Source organism: Leptodactylus fuscus, chromosome 1, assembly GCF_031893055.1.
Source record: "Leptodactylus fuscus isolate aLepFus1 chromosome 1, aLepFus1.hap2, whole genome shotgun sequence".
Taxonomy (NCBI): domain Eukaryota; kingdom Metazoa; phylum Chordata; class Amphibia; order Anura; family Leptodactylidae; genus Leptodactylus; species Leptodactylus fuscus.
The window spans coordinates 14,710,758-14,733,040 of NC_134265.1; the positions used below are offsets into that span (position 1 = coordinate 14,710,758).

The 22,283-nt window shown below is 42.5% G+C and overlaps 3 protein-coding genes across 3 annotated transcripts in view; 2 read left to right on the top strand and 1 right to left on the bottom strand.

Moving 5' to 3' along the window:
• The window catches only part of LOC142190426 (gastrula zinc finger protein XlCGF66.1-like), a 198,610-nt gene that overhangs the window by 89,793 nt on the left and 86,534 nt on the right, over window positions 1-22,283 (bottom strand). The gene's annotated exons all lie outside the window — the stretch shown is intronic.
• Window positions 1-22,283, top strand: part of LOC142189903 (uncharacterized) — a 490,808-nt gene that overhangs the window by 12,751 nt on the left and 455,774 nt on the right. Inside the window, exons 3-5 of the mRNA XM_075262259.1 lie at window positions 9,037-9,216; window positions 9,295-9,418; window positions 9,502-9,566. Of these exons, the coding sequence (XP_075118360.1) occupies window positions 9,037-9,216; window positions 9,295-9,418; window positions 9,502-9,566 (369 nt within the window). The remainder of the gene's footprint in view (window positions 1-9,036; window positions 9,217-9,294; window positions 9,419-9,501; window positions 9,567-22,283) is intronic.
• Window positions 12,793-22,283, top strand: part of LOC142189293 (uncharacterized) — a 42,305-nt gene continuing 32,814 nt past the window's right edge. Inside the window, exons 1-2 of the mRNA XM_075262138.1 lie at window positions 12,793-12,861; window positions 14,349-15,210. Of these exons, the coding sequence (XP_075118239.1) occupies window positions 12,793-12,861; window positions 14,349-15,210 (931 nt within the window). The remainder of the gene's footprint in view (window positions 12,862-14,348; window positions 15,211-22,283) is intronic.

Below are 22,283 nucleotides of genomic sequence, written 5' to 3' on the forward strand. Positions count from 1 at the left end.
AAGCTGTGAGGTCCAGAGAGGCGAGTTTTGTTCTGAATGTGTCATCGCATTAGTTTGTGGATTTCGAGGCCAATACCAATTCCTACCTTTATTTTAGCCTCCGTTACATTGTGCTTCTCCTTCATATACTGGAAACCATTTCCGTCACCATCAAGTGCAAGTACAACATTTTTCATTAACCCAAGTTTAATATGAAGTGGTGGAAGATAAACTTGTAGTGGATGGGCCAGTGATTTGTGTTGTACATTGTAGTGGCCACCTGTGTGCTCGGCTCTGAGAGGCCATTGTCTCATATTGTAATGATTGTTGTCACCACGACTGTTCTATAGACACAAGAACCACATCTGCTTTGTACCCGGACTGTAGGCCAAGCAGCAGCGCTACCACTGTCAGGTCAGCAGTAATTTTCCATTTATGTTCTGAGTATTTGATCATTTCCAGTTAGCCCCCATTCACCAGGAACATGTGACCATCTAACTCCATCATAAGACCATTTACACCAGTACAGAAACAGACATCGCTTTCCATAGCATAGTATACAGCTAACCTGGCGTGTCGATGACGAAAGTGTGAAGTTTTGGTGCTGGACAGGTCTGGGCATGTCTTTTGGAGTATTTGCAATATATAATGCATCAATATTATAATTGAATAGGCTTTATATGTATAACTTAAAATCTAGACGTGTCCCACAGACCCGCTTTTCTGTCCAAATGGGAGGATGATTTCAATCTGTCCTTTTCAGACGTGGAATGCTCAAGGATCTTGGAACTTGCCCATAAGAGCTGTATGGCCTGTAAGTATCAAGAGGCGGGTTACAAGATCCTTACCAGGTGGTATCGTGTCCCTTCTCTCTTGCACAAGTTCTTCCCGTCTGCCTCTCCGCTCTGCTGGCGCTGTGGTTCGGAGGAGGGGACTCTCCTCCATGTTTTTTGGGGTTGCTCAGCCCTGAGGGACTTCTGGGATGGTGTCCACCACTTGATATCCCAGATCTTCCAAACTGCTCTCCCTAATACACCGGCTTGTTTCCTTCTCCACCTTTCTAATATTCCCCTCCGAGCCTACCGTAAATCAGCGATCCGACATCTGATCAATGCCGACATGGCCTGTGTCCCGGCGTTATGGAAATCTCCCAACCCCCCGTCTCTTCACCATTGGATCCGCAAGGTAGAGGACATCCAATCTATGGAAGACCTCACGGCGTCTCTCCGAGACTCTCATGAGGCTTTCTTGAAGGCTTGGACCCCGTGGATCCTTTTCCAGGGGTCCCAGTCTTACAGAGATGTCATGGGTTAGGCCTGAATCCTACCTGGTAGCTTGGTTCCGGAGCCTCCCCCTGTTAAATATCTTGTATTTGCCGGTGAGACTTGTGTCCACTGTTAAATATCCGGACCTGGCCTTGTCCACGATAGGAAGAAGTCAGCTTGTTATAAATCAGTGTAGAGGTTTATTAAAATCTTGAAGGAAAACACAGGAACAGGGAAAATGTCCAAATAACACAAATATCAGTCAATTGTCAATAGCTTACATCTTCAGAGAAGTTAAATCATCTGGATATCTTGTAGTTACAGCTTGGTTCATGCTTGTCATCTGGTTGGTGGACTTGGGATATTCACGACATCTTGTCCAGGATGACAGAGAGGGATGGCAGACAGACCTGCCATAGATTCCCCATGGATCCCCCTCATGGATGACGACGACGACGTGTGTGTCTGTCACTCATTTATATTCATGAGAGTGGGTGTTACCTTCCATGTTACAGCTATGTAGGGAGATTTCTAAAATGGTGTACTCTAACCGCACCCATGTACCCAAAATACAACAGATATGATGTCAGTAGAGTGTTAACCCCATGTCTGCTAGAGAATATTGTAAATATATAATATTTAACATTTCCCCCTTTTGAGAGTGAAATATCTGTTTGAACTCTCAAGATATACCATACGACAATATTCATACAATTAGATTATATCTTCTTTCTTCTTTGCTGGAACTTAATTTTCATTAATTGTCCATATAACAATAATTTCATCAATTTGCAATAAATTTTGTCATTAATAAATATTATGGTATGTTATGGTAAACTGTGATCAAAGATGAAAACAATTTGATCCACTATCTAACCTACACCTGATGAAGGCTCTTCTTTCATCGTCTGGTCTTCTGGTCATCTCTTCTTCCATCATAATAGAAGGCTTATTACCACAAATGTAGTTCTTGACTTAAAGTCCTTTAGATTTCCTCCGTGTTGTGCAGATATTATAACATTGTCCATTAAAGTTCATATTGAGAAGATATTGATATAACAACAAAGTCCATATGTTATGTTTCACTTTACCAAGACATAAACTGTAGAGGAGTTTCCTTTGGTAATTACCTTTACCACCTGTCACTGTAGAACAACAATGTGACACTTCTGGAGCAATACTGCAAAAGCAAGGCAAGTGTGAATTCTGACATCATCCCTGCTGCCTGTCAGTAAGGTTCAGTCCTGGAATCTCAGTCTCATGGATACACAATATCTGTGTTCGGGTTTTATCATTCACAACCCTTTTGCTCACCAAACAACTTGAAGTCTTGAAATAGAGAAGATTCCACCAAACATTGATGTGGACGTCTTTATATCTGTCCAATCATCAGCTGATCAAAGGTTCCAACCTCCAGTAATAATTTTTAAACACAGTCCTTGGCATAAGCTTAAGCATATAGCATCATACCTTCAGATTTTGTCTTTTCCCGCACATCTTCTTCTTGTAACTGTTAAAGTCTTTTTATTAACATTTGATATCAAACTTTCTCATAATCTTGGACTTGATTGAAGAAAAGTTTTCTTTCCCTAATAGCTAAGCCAAACTAGGCAATTAACTAAACTATAATATCACAGTGTACCATACCACTCATTTATATATCATACTTCTCTTTATATTGTATCAGTATTTATATTTGACTTATAAAATATTGATATTCAATACATTTATCAAACTATCAGATAATAGTACTTTGGATACAATAATCTATATAAACATCATATATCAACATATATCTTTATATCTATATGTATGAATATATATGTGTACTTTACTTGTGATGACAAATTGCAACATGACTTTGAAATATAATGTGATTATTAATTACCATTCTATAGACAATCACAATATTTATTCTTTAGTTAAAACTTTTCACCAATTATACTAAACATATGTTCCTATATGAATGTGTTATATTATACTTAATCATACATTTTCTAAAGTTTAATCACTTTATTTCCTTTTTAATAAGATATTATTTTATTTTAAACATTCATTTATTAAATATCATTGTGTTCTTTATCTGAGACACAATATTAACCTTTATTCATAAAAACGTATGTGCCTAAAGTTTCCTCTTAACACCTCGTCTCTTCACAGACTCCTGTGACCTTCTTAACCTTTCAGATACCTCCAATACCAAGAATAGAGACAACACTTGTGCCAACACACTCTTGTCTCTGTCTTAAACTTAACTGTATATATTCTTGTGTACTGGCTGTATATGAATACCATATATATGAAATAAGTATATAAACATAAACTTTTCAAAATATGTCACATCCTATAATCAGAAGTGTAAAGAATAAACCAGAGACTATCTCTCTTGATATCCCATATCCTTTGATGATATTATGCTTCTCCTTTCATGAAGATGATTAGCTTATCTCATTTGCATATAAGACATATTTTTCCCAATGTTTGTTTTCCCAATGTTTGTTTTCCCAATGTTTGTAGATGTTGATGTGTGTAAGTGTATGCAAGTGTGTGTGTACATGTAAGAATACATAATGAATAATAATACAATAAATCAATACTGCAATACTGGCTATAGCTAACTAGATTTTCCCACCATAACTAATATATTTATTATCCCATGATCCAATTACCACAATAAACCTTTATTATTTGTCAGGTTTGAACAAATATATTGAAGATTATCTGTATCTTCTCAAAAGCTACTTTTTCCTACAGAATGTTCACCTAAAATAACTTTGCTTTGTAGTGCAGCTGTCACCTTTTCTCTCAGCTCATGTGACTTAAACACTTGGTTTTCCTGTAGGTATAAACATATGAGGTTCCTTTCAATGGATTTCACATATATTTGCTAATTTCCCAATTTAATATAGAGGATCATATAAGATAAAAAATAGAAAGAAATAGAAAAAGAAAATAGAAATAGAAAATAGAAAGAAATAGAAAATAGAAAGAAAATAGACGTCTCTTTGTTGGATATATTTTCCTTTTTTCCTTGTTGGATGCATCCTGATTTTCTTAGGCCTATTTGTGATGTCACAGATCTGTTGTATACACCAGTGGACACATAACACACATAACACTTATACTGACCAGCCCATCAGGGTCACAGGTCACAATGTGTTGCTGTCAATCAACTGACCACATGAACGAACACTTAATTCACAGTAAGAGTTCCATGCCTAGTTGCATGCCTTTAAACAAAATGGATTATAACTTGAAAATCCTAAAAACATGGACTTTACATGAAACTATTGAAAAACATGCTTAAGGTAAGTTAGGACTTATATCACTTTATCATGCATTGTTATTAGTCACACCACGATAATTTGTTTACTCATTAATAGTTAGACACTCCATGCATTCTTTTGGCTATAAGGAAAGAATGATGAATGAATGGACATCACTGATTGAACTTCTGCATTTTTCCATATATCTATATCTGAAGAGAAAAATAGATAAACTTTGGCAAAAACCAAATTAATACAATATTGATCTTAACCAATGGAAAAGTTTAATAACTTTATGGACTCCTAATACTATTTGATCATATTCATATATTGTACATATATTCATATACATGTCATATATTCATATATTGTATATAACATGCTCCTTCTCTCTCTGCATCTAGAGAGTGGACTATGACGAAAATCTGTCACCACACATGAGACTCTTCTCCTGTGTGTATATATATATACTGTATATAATAATATGATCCATAGTATTATTCACAATAGCATAATTAGGATTATTTATAAACATCATCACATAATCATGTGGATTATACCTGATCATTGGACTTCTCATATAAAAGGGATTTCTCTTTATATAGCCAAATAGTACATAAGTAAATCTCAATAGACAGTCATTCCTTCAGAGATACTTTTAAATTCGACCCCTGACCTTCCTGTCAATCACATCCCACAATAACTCCACCAGGTCATTAGAGAATGCCAAGCTTGCCCTTTTCCTAAAAATATTAGGTAGCTCAAATTCCTCTTGGTTACTGGGAAGATCTGACATTTTGGAGACAACTGGTACATTCCCAGATACATTCTTTTGCAGATACTCAATAGATTTGGCTGGCTGCAATTCTTTAATTTCAGTTAATAATGGAATTTCAATTTGTGGATTTTCTTGCATGGCATATGGTTTATATGCAACATGTAATTTCCTACGTCTCTCATAGATTTTGTCACTTTCCCTCCTATAAATAGGGGACACTTTAACATGATTTGACAGATGTCTCTTAATAGGCTTTGCTTTTTGCTTTGGACATACTCGGTTTACATTTGACATATGTTTCTGATGTCTTCTGGCCATGTCCAATAAACTAGCAGCTTCAAATAAAGTCTTCTTATCTGAGGCACTGGCAAGGGTGACTGCATCCAAGAATTTGAACTTTTTAACAAAACTTTTCACCATAGATGAAGAGTTCACCTTTTGAATGACAGTTTTGTATGTTCTCTCAAATTTAGACATGAATGCATATGTACATTCTTTTCTGCCAATCTTTATCTCATTCAGTATATCAGGTGTTGGCATGCTGTCACCTCTAGTGCACCAGATTATTTTCTTTAATCTCTCCACATCACTGTCTTTTAACCATTCATTTGACTCATTATCATAAGACATTTTTGCAGACAAACGTTCTGTAAAATCAATAGGAAGCCATAATTTAAACAGTTTATTTCTCTGTTCAATATTTAGATCAAATTTCTCTGCATGGCTTTCAAAAATTTCTGAGTTTCTACACACATGGATCTTTACATCATATGTGGGAATGGCTTTACTCAGATTGATCAAATATTCCTGCGATTTTAATTTCAATTTAGTTTCTTGTATCATTTGTTCCTCACCATCTATGGCCATTACTGCCACATGGTGCATTTTATCAACATATTGAGATTTCTCATCTGTCTGAACAGATTTATGCATACTATTACTTAATTTCTTTTCTGTTACCATGTCATTAAAAATCTTTACCAAAGAAGCTATATTCCTAAATACCTGCTTCTCTTTTTTAGCACAAATTCTATTTTCAATCTTAGAATTTGCCTGTTCACATTGTGTATACAAATCTTGCCATACACTTACTAAATTGTCACTAGACACAATTTTAAACTCAACGTTACATTTCTTAGACAATGACTCTAATTTTTCCATACTTTAAAAGTAAAATCTTTACTCACCACTGTAGAAAGCTTCACCTTTAGCTTGTCCTTGGAACAGTTGGTCCCTGTCATCAGAACGTCTCAGTACGTCTGGCACTTGTGGTCCTTCTGTGTTTCCTCACAGGCTTTCCTCACACAGGCTTCCGTATCATATAACACGTACAACAGTCATCTGTATCTCACCAATATAAGTTCTTTTTCGAAGTCTTCCTGAATCTTGCAATTCATACAACTTGCAAAATACTCCTCTCTTCCCCCTTAATTGCAAGTGAACGGAACGAGAAAAACAGGAAAAAAAAACCGACCGTGCTGGCTCGCCACTGTTAAATAGCCATGAATTAACGGAGGAAGGCTGGCTCGCCACTGTTAAATATCTTGTATTTGCCGGTGAGACTTGTGTCCACTGTTAAATATCCGGACCTGGCCTTGTCCACGATAGGAAGAAGTCAGCTTGTTATAAATCAGTGTAGAGGTTTATTAATATCTTGAAGGAAAACACAGGAACAGGGAAAATGTCCAAATAACACAAATATCAGTCAATTGTCAATAGCTTACATCTTCAGAGAAGTTAAATCATCTGGATATCTTGTAGTTACAGCTTGGTTCATGCTTGTCATCTGGTTGGTGGACTTGGGATATTCACGACATCTTGTCCAGGATGACAGAGAGGGATGGCAGACAGACCTGCCATAGATTCCCCATGGATCCCCCTCATGGATGACGACGACGACGTGTGTGTCTGTCACTCATTTATATTCATGAGAGTGGGTGTTACCTTCCATGTTACAGCTATGTAGGGAGATTTCTAAAATGGTGTACTCTAACCGCACCCATGTACCCAAAATACAACAGATATGATGTCAGTAGAGTGTTAACCCCATGTCTGCTAGAGAATATTGTAAATATATAATATTTAACACCCCCCCTCTTTCATCTCCTCTGTATCCCTTCTGTTCTTCTTTTGCCCTTTCCCGCTTCTCCCTCTCCCTATTTCCCTGCTTTCCCTTCTCAAACCCTCCTCATTACCCCTTTCTATCCTTCCTCCACCTCCCTGGCGCTCCTTGGCGGTATCGGTGCCTCTCTCGCATTATTGCTAGTAGAGTGGCCCTGTCCCCGCGCTCCTTGTTCTGTTTTGAGTTTATGGGCCCTTATTTTGTTTTTGGGCCCTCCTTGTTTTGCTGCTGGCTTGTTCATTGCCTCAGATTGTTTTCCCCTTTGTTTATTTTTGTGTTTCTAAATAAAGAATTTATTTTAAAAAATCTAGACATGTCAGGCAAATTCTGAGTTCATATTTGGAATCCGCACACTCATATAAATCACATGATTTTTTCTCCGTAGCAAAATAATTGCGCAACGCAGTATTATATGAACCTCCCACACTCGGATACAAGACTTCTCCCGAGCTGCACCACTTCTCTGGAATGCTTTACCCCAGACAATTAGAGTATCTCCCAATTTTTACAGGTTCAAGCATAAACTAAAGACGCATCTTATCAGACAGGCCGATCACAATGTCTAACGTAAACCCTTCTGTAGTTAGAATCCCTAAAACTAATCCTCCTCTGTTCACGCTCCAGCATTACACACAGGATATGATGCCGTATCTGACAGTAACTGTATATGTCCAGCCACCATCTGCACGTTAAAGGACATGACTGGTGACAGGTCATACAGCTTTATATATGTGTAATGACAGTAACCTCTATCACAAACATGTCTGACCACTGTATAAGCAATGCTACCTCCGATGCCGCCCCTGCTACCTCTTGTGTCACCCCCTCTACCTCCTGCAAGATAAAATGAGAGGGCACCAAGCCGATCCTCATGTATTACCATCATGGTAAAGTGGCCAAATGGTACAGACAGAATGCCTGCTCACCTTAACGGGTTGTAAGGATGTCACAACAACCCATAAGCTTATAGATAACCTACCAATGATTCGGATGGAGAACCAGGGAAGCTGCAATTTCACGTCACAAGAATGTCAAGGAATAAAGTTGAATGGACCAGCCTAATCCAGCGATTCGGTGAGAGGGAACAGCGGTCACCCAGAAATGGACACAAAACTACTTTACTGTTACAGGAAAACACACAACGCATTTCGGGCCCAGCGTGAACCTTTTTAAAGTGCAAATTCTTCCCAGAGTTGGCCAGAACTATGTAGTTCTGTAAAAGTACTTCTGGCCAACTCTGGGAAGAATTTGCACTTGAAAAAGGGTAACGCTAGGCCCGAAACGTGTTGTGTATTTTCTTGTTACAATAAAGAAGTTTTGTATCTGTTCCTGGGTGACCTCTGTATCCTCTCCCCTCTACCTCCTAGATTGTAAGCTCTTGCGAGCAGGGCCCTCAGTCCCATTGTGTGAAATGACTATTTCTTTATAATGTATCTTTTTGTCTGTACTTGAACCCTGCAAATTGTGCAGCGCTGCAGAATATGTTGGCGCTATATAAATAAATTGTATTATTATTATGACACACTACATTCTTATCTATAGTAATAACAGATGATAGGACTGGAGAGGTGATGGACTCTGGACATGTATGTAGTGAGATTTATTAATGTGTCTCCCCATAACCAGGATTACACAGTAGTGAGGAAGACCTCTAGTGGGCGCTGTCAGGCTCATGTGTTTGAAGGATATGGAGGAACTCTGAGCCTAATCCCGGGGCCTCCACCTCACCCCCAGATACAGGAGGAGATCAATGGACAGAAGATCCTAGAACTCACCAACAAGATGCTGGAGCTGCTGACTGGAGAGGTGACACTGCTGGGAATGCTGGGACATTATACAGTAACTGGAGGGGTCGGGGTGATGACTGTATCATTGTGTTGTCAGGTTCCTATAAGGTGTCAGGATGTCGCTGTCTATTTCTCCATGGAGGAGTGGGAGTATTTAGAAGGACACAAGGATCTGTACAAGGAGGTGATGATGGAGGACCACCAGCCCCTCACATCAGCAGGTAATACACATGACTATATACACATGGACTTCCATTATTTGTATGTACAGAATGAATTCAGTCCCTGTCTGTGTTTCCTCCAGGTAGATCCAGTAAGAGGACAACACCGGAGAGATGTCCCAGTCCTCTTCTTCCACAGGATGATCAGGTAGATGGAGATATTCCCTATGATGTGTAGACGGGCTGTGAAGTCCTTGTGGTCAGTCTTGTTGTATCCAGCAGTATTAGATGGTTATATACATGGGCGGTGTCATTGAGCCGCCATCTAATATGTTTCTCCGGCTTCTCACAGACCTGCAGCTACTGTCAGGACATCTTTCATCTTCCTGCGGATTAATGATCTAGAACATTCTCTGTGACTTCCCCATTTGTCCGGTGAATTTTACATTATTTGTTTCACAGATTTTCCATCAGGATAAAGATGTGAGCGACATTAATGCTATATCTATGAGAATAAAGGAAGAGCCCTATGTGAGTGGTGATGAGGAGTGTGAGGAGGACATTCCTACAGGGACCCGCCCAGGTGAGGAGTCACCACTATATAAAGCACAGAAGGGTCACTGATTCTAGTCAGACATTGTTTAGACTATTTGTTGTTCCCCGATTCAGATAAAATACTAATAATACATGAATATAAATGTGATACCGCTATAGGGGGTAATAGATGTAGTATAGAATATAAGGTAAGGACTTGACATCTGTGTGAACGAGGCAAATTTCCTCATCCCCGGCTGTCAGTCCTCGTGAAGGGAAAGAATTTACCAGAATTATATAGCAGATTATTTCAGCTACTGGTAATAATAATCCTCCTGCTCGATCTTCAGGCAGATTCCACCTCAGAGCTCTATGGAAATAAATGGGAGGTGGAAAATCCCGCCTGGCCAGTAAGGAATCTGATGGAGATTCGGGGGCTGATTTGGTAAAGCCTGAACTCTGTCCACACACCAGGACTCCCCGTATCTTAGTGACCTATGAAGCTAGGAGTCCCGGCTTCCTTGTGACTCCACAGACGCATACTACATACTGTATGGGACAGCAGATCCGCGGTGACTTTGGGCTGGGAATCTGTTGTGTGTATGAGGTGTAATACAGTAAGATTTATGGCATCCTAAAGTATTATTCCACATAAGTGGCCATATTTAAGCAGCCATGGATTGTGTTCACCTCTACAGTGACCTAGAGCAGTGGTGGCATCTCCTGCCCCGCTTCATTACTATTCACTATCACTGACCTCCGTCTCGGCACAGAGAATACTAATGAAGTAGGCCGCACTGCTGTCATTTGCTGCCTGTGCTACTGACTTCACTTCTTAACATGGTCTGAATCGTCTCTGGCAGCGGCAGATCGGTGGGGAAAACCTTTTAAGGTTATGTTATTGAAAAATAGTAATATCAGTTTTCTTCTTGTCAGATGACTGTACCAGGAGCTCACAGAGACATCCGATATCTACAGATTATAAAGCAGAGGATTATGGTATCACACAAGATCCATATGAAGAACATGACATTACCTTAGATGTTCCCTCAGCCCAGAGAATTCACAAAGGAGAGAAGCCATATTCATGCCCAGATTGTGGGAAGTGTTTTACTCAGAAATCAGATCTTGTTAAACATCTAAGAACTCACACAGGAGAGAAGCTATATTCATGCCCAGAATGTGGGAAATGTTATACTCAGAAATCAGATCTTGTTAAACATCTAAGAACTCACACAGGAGAGAAGCCATATTCATGCCCAGAATGTGGGAAATGTTATACTCAGAAATCAAGTCTTGTTACACATCAAAAAATTCACACAGGAGAGAAGCCATATTTATGCCGAGAATGTGGGACATGTTTTACTCACAAATCAAATCTTGTTACTCATCAGAAAATTCACACAGGAGAGAAGCCATATTCATGCCCAGAATGTGGGACATGTTTTACTCACAAATCAAATCTTGTTACACATCAGAAAATTCACACAGGAGAGAAGTCCTATTCATGCCCAGAATGTGGGAATTGTTTTACTCACAAATCAAATCTTGTTACACATCAGAAAATTCACACAGGAGAGAAGCCATATTCATGCCCAGAATGTGGGAAATGTTTTACTCGCAAATTAAGTCTTGTTACACATCAGAGATCTCACACAGGAGAGAAGCCATATTCATGCCCATAATTTGAGAAATATTTTGCCTTAAAATCAGACCTTGTTAAACATCTGAGAATTCACACACAATCGTTGATCCTTTTTTATGTAGATTATGAGCTCCATATAGTGCTCACAATGTATATTTTTTTTTTCCTATCAGTATGTCTTTGGAGTATGGGAGGAAATCCACCCAAACACGGGAAAACCATACAAACCTCTTGCAGATGTTGCCCTTGGCAGGATTCCAACCCAGGACTCCAGCACTGCAATGCTAACAACTGAGCCACCGTTGTGCTCCCATCGTTGATCCTTTTGTATCTCTGGCAGTTGTAAATCTGATTGGGATCCCCTAAGATTGTAGAGATTTTGGTAGTAGTCTCGTAAAGATTAAGCTACAGTGTCAGGATAAGACAGAGACTTCCCAGTGTTGTTATTGGAACCTTTTAGTACATTTGCTTTTTTCATATTTAGTGTCTACGAGGCCTTTCACTTTGCTTCTGGCTACAGTAGGTCCTCCAGCGTTTGTGAATCCCTTTATGGGAGAATTCAGGTGTTTGTATGTGAGTAAGATGTTGCCTTGTTGAATGAAACCCCCCGATGACACTCTTTAACGCTTCCCATTGTATCGGGAGAGGGGTCCTGTCATGTACGTGATGGTGATAAAAGTCTGTAATGGCTTGTGACATCACTGCTGTACATGCTGGGTGTTTTGAAGGTTGAGGTTAAGAGTCCATTCCCACAGAAATACTGATTTAGCAATTAAATCCACATTATGATTAAAAGTCTTTGTAACTGAGTCGTTCATGATGTTAAGGATGCTGCCCTCTATAGGGTGGTGTACAGAGTGCACTCTGTTCTCCTAATTCCATCCAGGAGACTAGATTTGCATATTTTTTACCCATAATTCCTAGCGGAGCAGGGATAAGTCTCCGTACTGCCTAAGTAGGCGAACACTCTCCCTAATGTGGACGAGTGCCCCCATACCCCACTCACCTCTAGGCTGATCAGGGATCATCACGGAAAGATGGAGCTCGGTCAGACCACTCGGAAGAATGTATGTTAGTACGAGGGTCTCATGCAAGCAAATGGTGATTGATAAGGAAGTAGTCTAATCTACTGTGAGTGTTGTGGACTTGTGAAAACTAGGTGTAGTCTCTCACCTGGGGATGAAGAGTCCACCAGATGTCGACAAGCCTCATGTCAGTGATCTTAGATTTCAGAGCTTGTAAATGTGACAAAGGGATGGGGAACTTGCTCGACGAGGAATCCATTATTCCATCCATGGTTAAAGAGGACCTTTCACCTCCAGGGGTACAGGGGCTGAATTGAGCCCACTATCGGCTTTGACGTTCTGTGCCTCCGGTGAAGAGCTATCGGTGCCGGTACCGAAGCTCTTCATTGTCAAAAGGGTGTTTCTGACAGTCAGGGACGCTCTTCCTCACAGCAGCGTCTATAGCGCTGTACGGTGAGAGTGGTGAAGATAGACGATTACTGGGGCGTCATGGCTGGATGGTAAGGAACGCCTCCTCTCACAGTACTGAGCAATAGGCACTGCTGTGAGGAAGGGCGTTCCTGACTGACTGTCAGAAACGCCTTTTTGACAGTGAAGAGCTACAGTAGCGGCACTTATAGCTTTTCATCGGGGGCACAGAACGGATTTCTAGCGGTGTATAACACCACATGTGCCCCAGGAGGTGAAAGGTCCTCTTTAAGTTCAGCTTTCTTGCCATGACCACCAGCCCTTCTGCAAACTTAGCTAAGGTACAAAGTAAGGACCGATAGACTTGAGTTTGGTTCTGGTTAGGGAGATTGAAATTAGGGATTGTGAATAATTTCTCATGGATAGGTATTTTTATTATTAAGTATCTACCCTGTGCATCAGAGCACTGGGACATGACCATGGCTTGGAGGGGTTAAGGTAAGCCAACACTAACTCTCTTTGATTTACTGTCAGGGTTGCAGTTGTGGAGCCAGCGAGGGAAATATCTGTTTACTATTGTGGGTACATGGTTCATCTTAAAGTAGATTTCCTGTAGCAGTAGGATGTCAACCCTTAGCTTGTGAATGTGGTAGAGTACCTGGGTCCTCTTCTGTGGCACGTTGAAGCCTCTGCTGTTCAAGGAGCACAACTGAAGTCTGGCCATTCTTCCACGAAAAAGAAAAAATATCCTTGTACCGTGTTAGCCAGTGGATATGAAATGAAAGAAATTTTTTGAGAGAAGTCCTCAGTAGTTGATACCTTTTTTAATGGCTAACTTAAAAAGTTTTTTGATGACATATTGAGCTTTCGAGACTATAGAGGTCTCTTCATCAGGATGGTATAACTGATATATACAGTGCCTACAAGTAATATTCAACCCCCAGGACCACGTCCCGGATATCCGCAGTCGTTACTTCCCTAAGTGGTTCCATAGTGTCAACCCAGTTGCTAAGTCCAAGGGAGTCTCGATTGCTATTCACCGTTCTCTGCAGCATGAGGTTCTGGACACCTGTATCGACCCTGAGGGTAGGTTCCTTTTCTTGAAATTGCGCACCGGTGGTACGATTCTCACCGTGGCTGGTTGCTACCTCCCGAATCAGGGTCAGTTGGCGTATTGTAGGTCCCTTATCCGCAGATTGGCAGACTTTAGTGAGGGGGTCGTGGTTTTGGGTGGTGATTTTAACTTTGTCCTGGACCCTCAGGTTGACTCTTCCCCCCCCCCCCGCGCCCCTCCCACGCTCCCTCGCAATTGCGCCGCTTATTGTCAGCTCTTCATAACTCCCAACTGGTTGATGTTTGGCGCATTCTAAATCCTCAGGGTCGAGATTATACTTATTTCTCCCCGGCTCATAACTCGCATAGTCGCATTGACTTTTTCCTGACTAGCCATCATGCCCTTTCATGGTCCCCGGTGGTCCGCATTGATTCGGTTCTTTGGTTGGACCATGCTCCTGTTCATTTGTCCCTGGACATTCCTGGCCTGTCACGGCGCCCCTTTAACTGGCGCTTGAATGAGGGCCTTTTGAAAGACATCCCATGTAAGGAGGCTGTCGGGGAGACCATTCGGAATTTTTGGCTCGATCATGCTCTTGATCCCACTTCTCTCCCTATGCAATGGGAGGCTATGAAGTGTGTGGTGAGGGGGGTTCTTATCCAACACGGCGCTCGTCTTAAGAGAGAGCGAGCCGCTGGGGTTACCGCCCTTTTAGACCGTATTCATGACCTTGAGCTGTCCCACAAACAGTCTGGCTCCCGTTTAACCTTTACGGAGATTCTTAATGCGAGGGAGGAACTTCGCGCCCTCTTAGACGGGAAATATCTGCGCTTTCGGGACCGCGTTAAGAAGCACTACTATGAGTTTGCTGATAAATGTGGTCGCTCGCTGGCTCGTCGTCTTCGTCCGCGAGATTCCCCTGCGTATGTCCCGTGCCTGCGTACTGGGTCGGGTGGTCTTGTTCATAACCCCACTGATATTGCTGCGGAGTTCCGCTCGTTTTATTCAACCTTGTATGATATTCACGGTCCTTACGCGGACTTGGACCCGTCGGTGCTTCGAGACAAGATCCGACAGTATGTAGCCGACACTGCTCTTCCCTCTCTTTCTAGCTCTGACGCGGAAGCCCTTGAGTCGCCTTTTACGTTAGAGGAAGTCACCGCGGTAATCCAGTCTACACCCGCAGGTAAAGCGCCGGGACCAGACGGGTTCTCTGCTCGCTTTTATAAATGTTTCAGTTCCCTCCTTTCCCCGGATCTGGCGCGGGTGTTTAATAGTGTGGGGGTCTCGTCTCCGTTCTCTGCGCAATCTTTATCTGCCCTGATCACTGTGCTTCCTAAGCCTGGTAAGGACCCTGTATGCCCGGGGAGTTACCGGCCTATTTCCTTAATCAATATTGATGTGAAATTATATTCGAAATTGTTGGCGAATCGCCTCTCTTCCTTCATGCCCGCTTTGGTTCATGGTGATCAGGTCGGCTTCATCCCGGGTCGGGAAGCGCGTGATAACGTTTGCAAAACTGTTCTGGCCATCTCTATAGCCCGCTCCTCTAAGGTTCCTCTTTGTTTGCTTTCGATCGATGCCGAGAAGGCGTTTGATCGCATTCATTGGGGTTTTCTCCGGGAGACCCTTGCACAGATCGGGGTTGGCTCCGGTTTCCTGGGCAAGATTTTGGCTCTTTATGGGAATGCGTCGGCGCGGGTCCGGGTGAACGGAGTGATCTCGGATTTTTTTCCGGTCCGCAATGGTACCCGCCAAGGTTGCCCCCTCTCGCCTTTGCTCTTTGCCTTGGTGATGGAGCATCTGGCGGTGGCGTTGCGTCGTTGCCCCGATGTCCACGGTATACAGTTGGGTTCCCGTATGGTCAAGGCGGCTCTATATGCGGACGATCTTCTGCTGTATGTCTCTGAACCACGGGTTTAGTTTCCGGCTGTCTTACGTGAATTCTCCCGCTTTGGTGCCCTTAGCAATTTTAAGGTCAATTTATCTAAGAGCGAGGCTCTTAATGTCTCTCTTCCCCCTTCTGAGGCTGAGTTCCTGTCTCGGTCTTTTCTGTTTCGGTGGCAACCTTCCTCCTTCAAATACTTGGGGATCCGTATTTCTCCTGATCCTGCTTCCCTGTTCCAACTTAATTATCTCCCGCTTTTGGATACTATTACCTCTGATCTCCGTTCTTATGGAGCTCGTCTCCCCTCTTGGTTTAGTCGCATTCATGCCCTTAAGATGGATGTCCTTCCTCGGTTCCTGTACCTATTCCAGGCCTTGCCCATCCCTCTTCCACGTGCTTTTTTAGCCAGGGTGCAGTCGTTGTTTGGGAAGTTTGTGTGGGGTTCCTCTCGGAGCAGACTGGGGTTCAGTACTCTTGTCCGGCGTAAATATAGGGGTGGCGTTGGTCTCCCGGATGTGCGCCTTTACTATCGTGCCTCGGTCTTGCTTCGTCTGTTCGATTGGCAGTTCCGTCGCCGTGATAAGCAGTGGGTTTCCATCGAATTCGATCTGATTTCGTCTTCCCTTTCCTCTTGGCCATGGATCCCTCCGCACTTTCGTCCTAAATCCTCTGGCCTCTACGTTCTCCCTTCGCATTTTCTGAAAGTTTGGGATCTGGTCTGTTCTTCTGGCCGCTTGGCCCGTGTCCCGGGCCCTTTGACTTCCCTCTTCGACAACCCTATGTTCCCTCCTGGCTGCTCGGTTGACCGGTTCCTCTGTTGGGACCGAGCGGATTCTACTTGTCTTCAGGAAGTGGCAGGTGATTCTCCGCTCCTTCCGTTCGCCCAGCTGTGTAGTTCTTACCCTGACCTGTGCCTCTCGTGGTTGGAGTACGCTCAACTCCAGTCCTTTCTGAAGCAGTTTTCGCTCACTCCTCGCCTCTCTTCTCCTCCTTTAGCCCTTGAATCCTATGTTGGGCGTCAGACCCCCCCCCCCCCCCCCCCCCGTGCCCTTTCGCTACTGTATGATGTTCTCCTCTTGGATGTCACTGCGGAACTCCCTCCCTACGTTGCCGCTTGGAACGCCGACCTTCCTGTGGGTTTGTCATCTGCGGATTGGGACCGGTCCTTTTTGCTGTCTCACAAGCTGGCCCTCCCGTGTAGTGCTCAGGAGAGGAATTATAAGATTCTGTCTCGGTGGTACAGGTGTCCAGTGCTTCTCCATAGGATTTTTCCCGCTGTTCCGGACTTATGTTGGCGCTGTGGCTCCGCTAGGGGTACTATGTTGCACATATGGTGGGACTGTGACGTTCTGCGCCCCTTTTGGGACGCGGTATTTTCTTTGTATTCCAGGGTCTGTGGGAGCTCGGTGACTGTCTCTCCCCAGCTGGCACTTCTGTCGGTTATCCCTGGTAAGCTGTCGGAGATTAAGAAGGACCTCCTGGGGCACTTTCTTGTGGCCGCCAGGACCGTCATCCCTAGACACTGGCGCAGCCCTACCCCTCCCTCCTTGATTGAGTTCCTCCAGGAGTTCCTTCTTATTCAGCGGATGGAGACCTTGGTGGCGGAAGACTCCCCTGACTATTCCAAGTTTGAACTTCGTTGGCGTCCCTGGGTTATGTTCCAGGAGTCGTCTGCCTTCTCTTCTGCCTTTGCTTGAATGTGACATGGCCGTCTGTTTTCTTCTCCTTTTCTTCTTTTGCTTTTGTTGTGGTTCTTTTAGTCTTTGTCTTGTGTTTGTTTGTTTTTTTTTGTCTTTTCCCTTTCCCTTTTGTCTCTTCTCCTTGGGCTATATTTGACTTGTGCGGAGGGGGGTCTTTTTGGCCTCCCTGCCCGCGGACTGTTATGCTTCTTCATTATTGCTCGACTTCATGTTTGTTGTTTGCTCTGTTTTATATTGAAAAATCTTTAATAAAACCCGTTTAAGCATAATATTCAACCCCCTGCAGATTTAGCAGGTTTACACATTCGGAATTAACTTGGCATTGTGACATTTGGACTGTAGATCAGCCTGGAAGTGTGAAATGCACTGCAGCAAAAAAGAATGTTATTTCTTTGTTTATTTTTTTTTTAAATTGTGAAAAATTTATTCAGAGGGTCATTTATTATTCAACCCCTCAAACCACCAGAATTCTGTTTGGTTCCCCTAAAGTATTAAGAAGTAGTTCAGACACAAAGAACAATGAGCTTCACATGTTTGGATTAATTATCTCTTTTTCCAGCCTTTTCTGACTATTTAAGACCCTCCCCAAACTTGTGAACAGCACTCATACATGGTCAACATGGGAAAGACAAAGGAGCATTCCAAGGCCATCAGAGACAAGATCGTGGAGGGTCACAAGGCTGGCAAGGGGTACAAAACCCTTTCCAAGGAGTTGGGCCTACCTGTCTCCACTGTTGGGAGCATCATCCGGAAGTGGAAGGCTTATGGAACTACTGTTAGCCTTCCACGGCCTGGACAGCCTTTGAAAGTTTCCTCCCGTGCTGAGGCCAGGCTTGTCCGAAGAGTCAAGGCTAACCCAAGGACAACAAGGAAGGAGCTCCGGGAAGATCTCATGGCAGTGGGGACATTGGTTTCAGTCAATACCATAAGTAACGTACTCCACCGCAGTGGTCTCCGTTCCAGACGAGCCCGTAAGGTACCTTTACTTTCATAGCGTCATGTCAAGGCTCGTCTACAGTTTGCTCATGATCACTTGGAGGACTCTGAGACAGACTGGTTCAAGGTTCTCTGGTCTGATGAGACCAAGATCGAGGTCTTTGGTGCCAACCACACACGTGACGTTTGGAGACTGGATGGCACTGCATACGACCCCCAAGAATACCATCCCTACAGTCAAGCATGATGGTGGCAGCATCATGCTGTGGGGCTGCTTCTCGGCCAAGGGGCCTGGCCATCTGGTCCGCATCCATGGGAAGATGGATAGCACGGCCTACCTGGAGATTTTGGCCAAGAACCTCCGCTCCTCCATCAAGGATCGATTATTAGCTGTAATTGCAAACAAGGGTTATTCCACAAAATATTAAACCTAGGGGTTGAATAATAATTGACCCACACTTTTATGTTTAAAATTTATTAAAATTTAACTGAGCAACATAACTTTTTGGTTTGTAAGATTTATGCATCTGTTACTAAATCCTGCTCTTGTTTGAAGTTTGAAGGCTCTAACTTATTTGCATCTTATCAAACCTGCTAAATCTGCAGGGGGTTGAATACTACTTGTAGGCACTGTATGTTTTTTTACTGTTTATTTACATTATGTTCTCTTCTCCATCTATTTTGCATCTAACACCCCACTTCTCTGTGTATATATATGCCTACCTTCAGAAATTGTGTTATACCATCCTGATGAAGAGACCTCTATAGAGTCTCGAAAGCTCGATATGTCATCAAAAAACTTTTTAAGTTAGCCATTAAAAAAGGTATCAACTACTGAGGACTTCTCTCAAAAAATTTCTTTCATTTCATATTCTTCCACGGGAAGACAATACTTGTAAGAGGAGAAGAGGAAAAGAAGAGGGGAGGAGAAAGGAAGAGGGTGGGGAGAAGGGGGAGGTTAGATAGCCAAGGCATTTAGTGGTGCATCTTTAATCCTGGGACCTAATTCAGGGAAAGGGTAAAAGCAAAAGTGTTCTATGAATACACCTTAACCCCTTAGTGACCGGCCTGCTTTGGATGTTAATGACCAAGCCAAATTTTTGAAATTTGCCAAATGTGACTTTATCAGTGAATAATTTTGTAACAGTATAGCTCATCCAAGCAATTCTGATTTTGTTTTTTCGTGACATGTTTTTTTACTGAGAAGGTAAAATTAGACTGATATAACTTCTGTAAATTTATTAAAAAACTCACAAATGCTGAAAACTTTGAACACTTCAATTATTCCATTTTCAGCTGCGATCTCACATATGCACAATAATACAGGGCAAAAAGGTTAGTAGTTATATATTTCCAGATGTTCCTTTTGTGTTTCAAGCATATTTAAGTCATTTAGACAATTTACACGTTTATAAGCACTTCTCCCATGTTAAAAAAATGTGCACTTTGTGGCCTTAGTCCTATGTACGCACATACAGGAGGGCCCAAGAGGTAGCGAGTGCCAATTGGATTTCAAAACAGAAATTTTGCTTGCAGATATATTAGCCCCATTGCAGATTCTGACAAGATTTGAGTTACCAAAGTAATTGAAAACCTCCATAAATGACCCCATTTTATAAACTAGACCCCTTAAGGTATTCATTGAGGGGTATAGTGAGTAGTTTGATCCTATAGCCATTTCACAGATTGTACTAACCTTGGGATGTGTAGATCAAAAATTACTAAAATGTTTTTTTATCCCCAAAGTTTTCATTTTCACAAGGGGTTAAAGGAGGATAAGCCCCCCCCCCACAGTTTGTTACACAATTGCTCATGAACACGGCAATACCCCATATGTAGTCATAATCTGCTGTATGGGGACATACAATGGAAAGAGCGCTATTTGGGTTTTGGAGGGCAGATTTTGCTGGAATAGTTTTCAGGTGCCATGTCGCATTTACTGAGCCCCTAAAGTATCAATACAATGGAAACCCCTCAAAAGTGACCCCATTTTTCAAAACTACACCTATCAAGGAATGTATCAATGCATATTATCATTTTGAGCCTAAAAAGGCTTCCCAAAAATGTAATATGCCATTTTGGTGCCCAATACGTTGCACCCACTTTGTGTTGTCAGAGACCTGCATTCCTAAAACTATTAAATGGGCCATCCCGAGGGGCAAAAAATTATATATGTGGGTGTAAACTGCTGCTTGTGCTCACAGCAGGGCTCAGAAGGGAAGGACCGCCACACTTTTTAGCATTTGGGGTGCAGATTTAGAGGGTTTTTCTGGGCGAAATGTTATTTTTACAGAGCCCTGGAGGTAACAATTTTAGGGTCACTGCTAATGTGACATGGTGTCTAAATACCAACAATCTAAATCTGCACTCCAAAAAGCACATAGCGCTCCTTCACATCTGCGCCCTGCTGTGTACCCAAATGGCGGTGTATGCCCACATGTATGACACTGGTGTACCCCAGATAACGTACTTACGTGCCATATGTGGGTAGAAACGGCTGTTTGGGCACAGCCTGACCTAGAGGGGAAGGAGCACTATTTTGGATCACAGTTTGGTTTTTGGACATAATGCCACTTTTGCAAAGCCCTTGAATTGCCAATAAAGTGGAATCCGCAGACATGTCACCCCATTTTGGACACTTCCCCACTGATGGCGTAGCGAGCATTTATAACCCTTGAGTGTTGCATTTATTTGGTTTCCAGAAATGAATGCGCAGCTGATAATGAGAAGTTTAAAAATGAAATTTTTCCAGAGATTCGCCATTTCAGTGCCCGATATGTTTTGCCCAACTTATGTCAGCAGAGACACTCCAAAAACTGGTAAGTGGGTATCCTGGGCACAACAGCTTTTAGAGCGTTCATCTCTGATACAAGTCGGGCACAACATATTACACACTGAAATGACGTATTCCTGGAAAAATGGTCATTTTCACCTCTCACAGACAGCTTTGTATTCATTTATGGATAATAAGTTATAGCAACACTTGGGGGTTAAAAATGATCTCTGTATCCCTGGAGAAATCCTTCAGGGGTGCAGTTTCCAAAATAAGGTCACATATCAGGGGATTCTACTTTACTGTCGATTCCGCTCTGCAAAAGTGTCATGGCATCCAAAAACCAAAGCGTCTGTGCTCTAAAAACCCAATAACCCTTCTTCCCTTCTGTGTCCGGCTGTGCCCTAATATCAGTTTATACCACATACGACATTACGTACTGTTGCGGGATTAGCTCAAGGATCGTCGTCTTCTCAGCTAGACAAGCACTTTTTGGCACAAAAATGAACATCCAATCCAGCCAAGTATGGTGCAACTGGCCGCAACCAGTTTTATTAGGAATTTTCCAGGCAAAACAAAACAATACAAGTTAAAATCCTAGCCGTCCGCCTTCTACCGTCAACAACAGGTTTCCTAACTATGAGAGCTGGACCTTCTGCGCAGCTCCCTAAATACAGCAGAGTACTCACACTTGGTTTCCCAGGAGCAGAGAGAGCCGTATACCTGTGGGCTGTCTGCCCTTTTATACACATACTTCAGGATAGCAAGAATTTAACCCCACATATCCCAAAACCTGGAGTGGCTGAATGGAGTAGAGACACCAATACACCCTGTTCCAGCAGCCAGACCTTTACCAGGGTTTTGGTAAGACCCACCAGCCAGGAGCGCAGCTTTTCTCAGCTAAATCTAGATTGTGTATGAAAGGAACCTGGAAGAAATGTATACTCCTTCTACCACTTTAC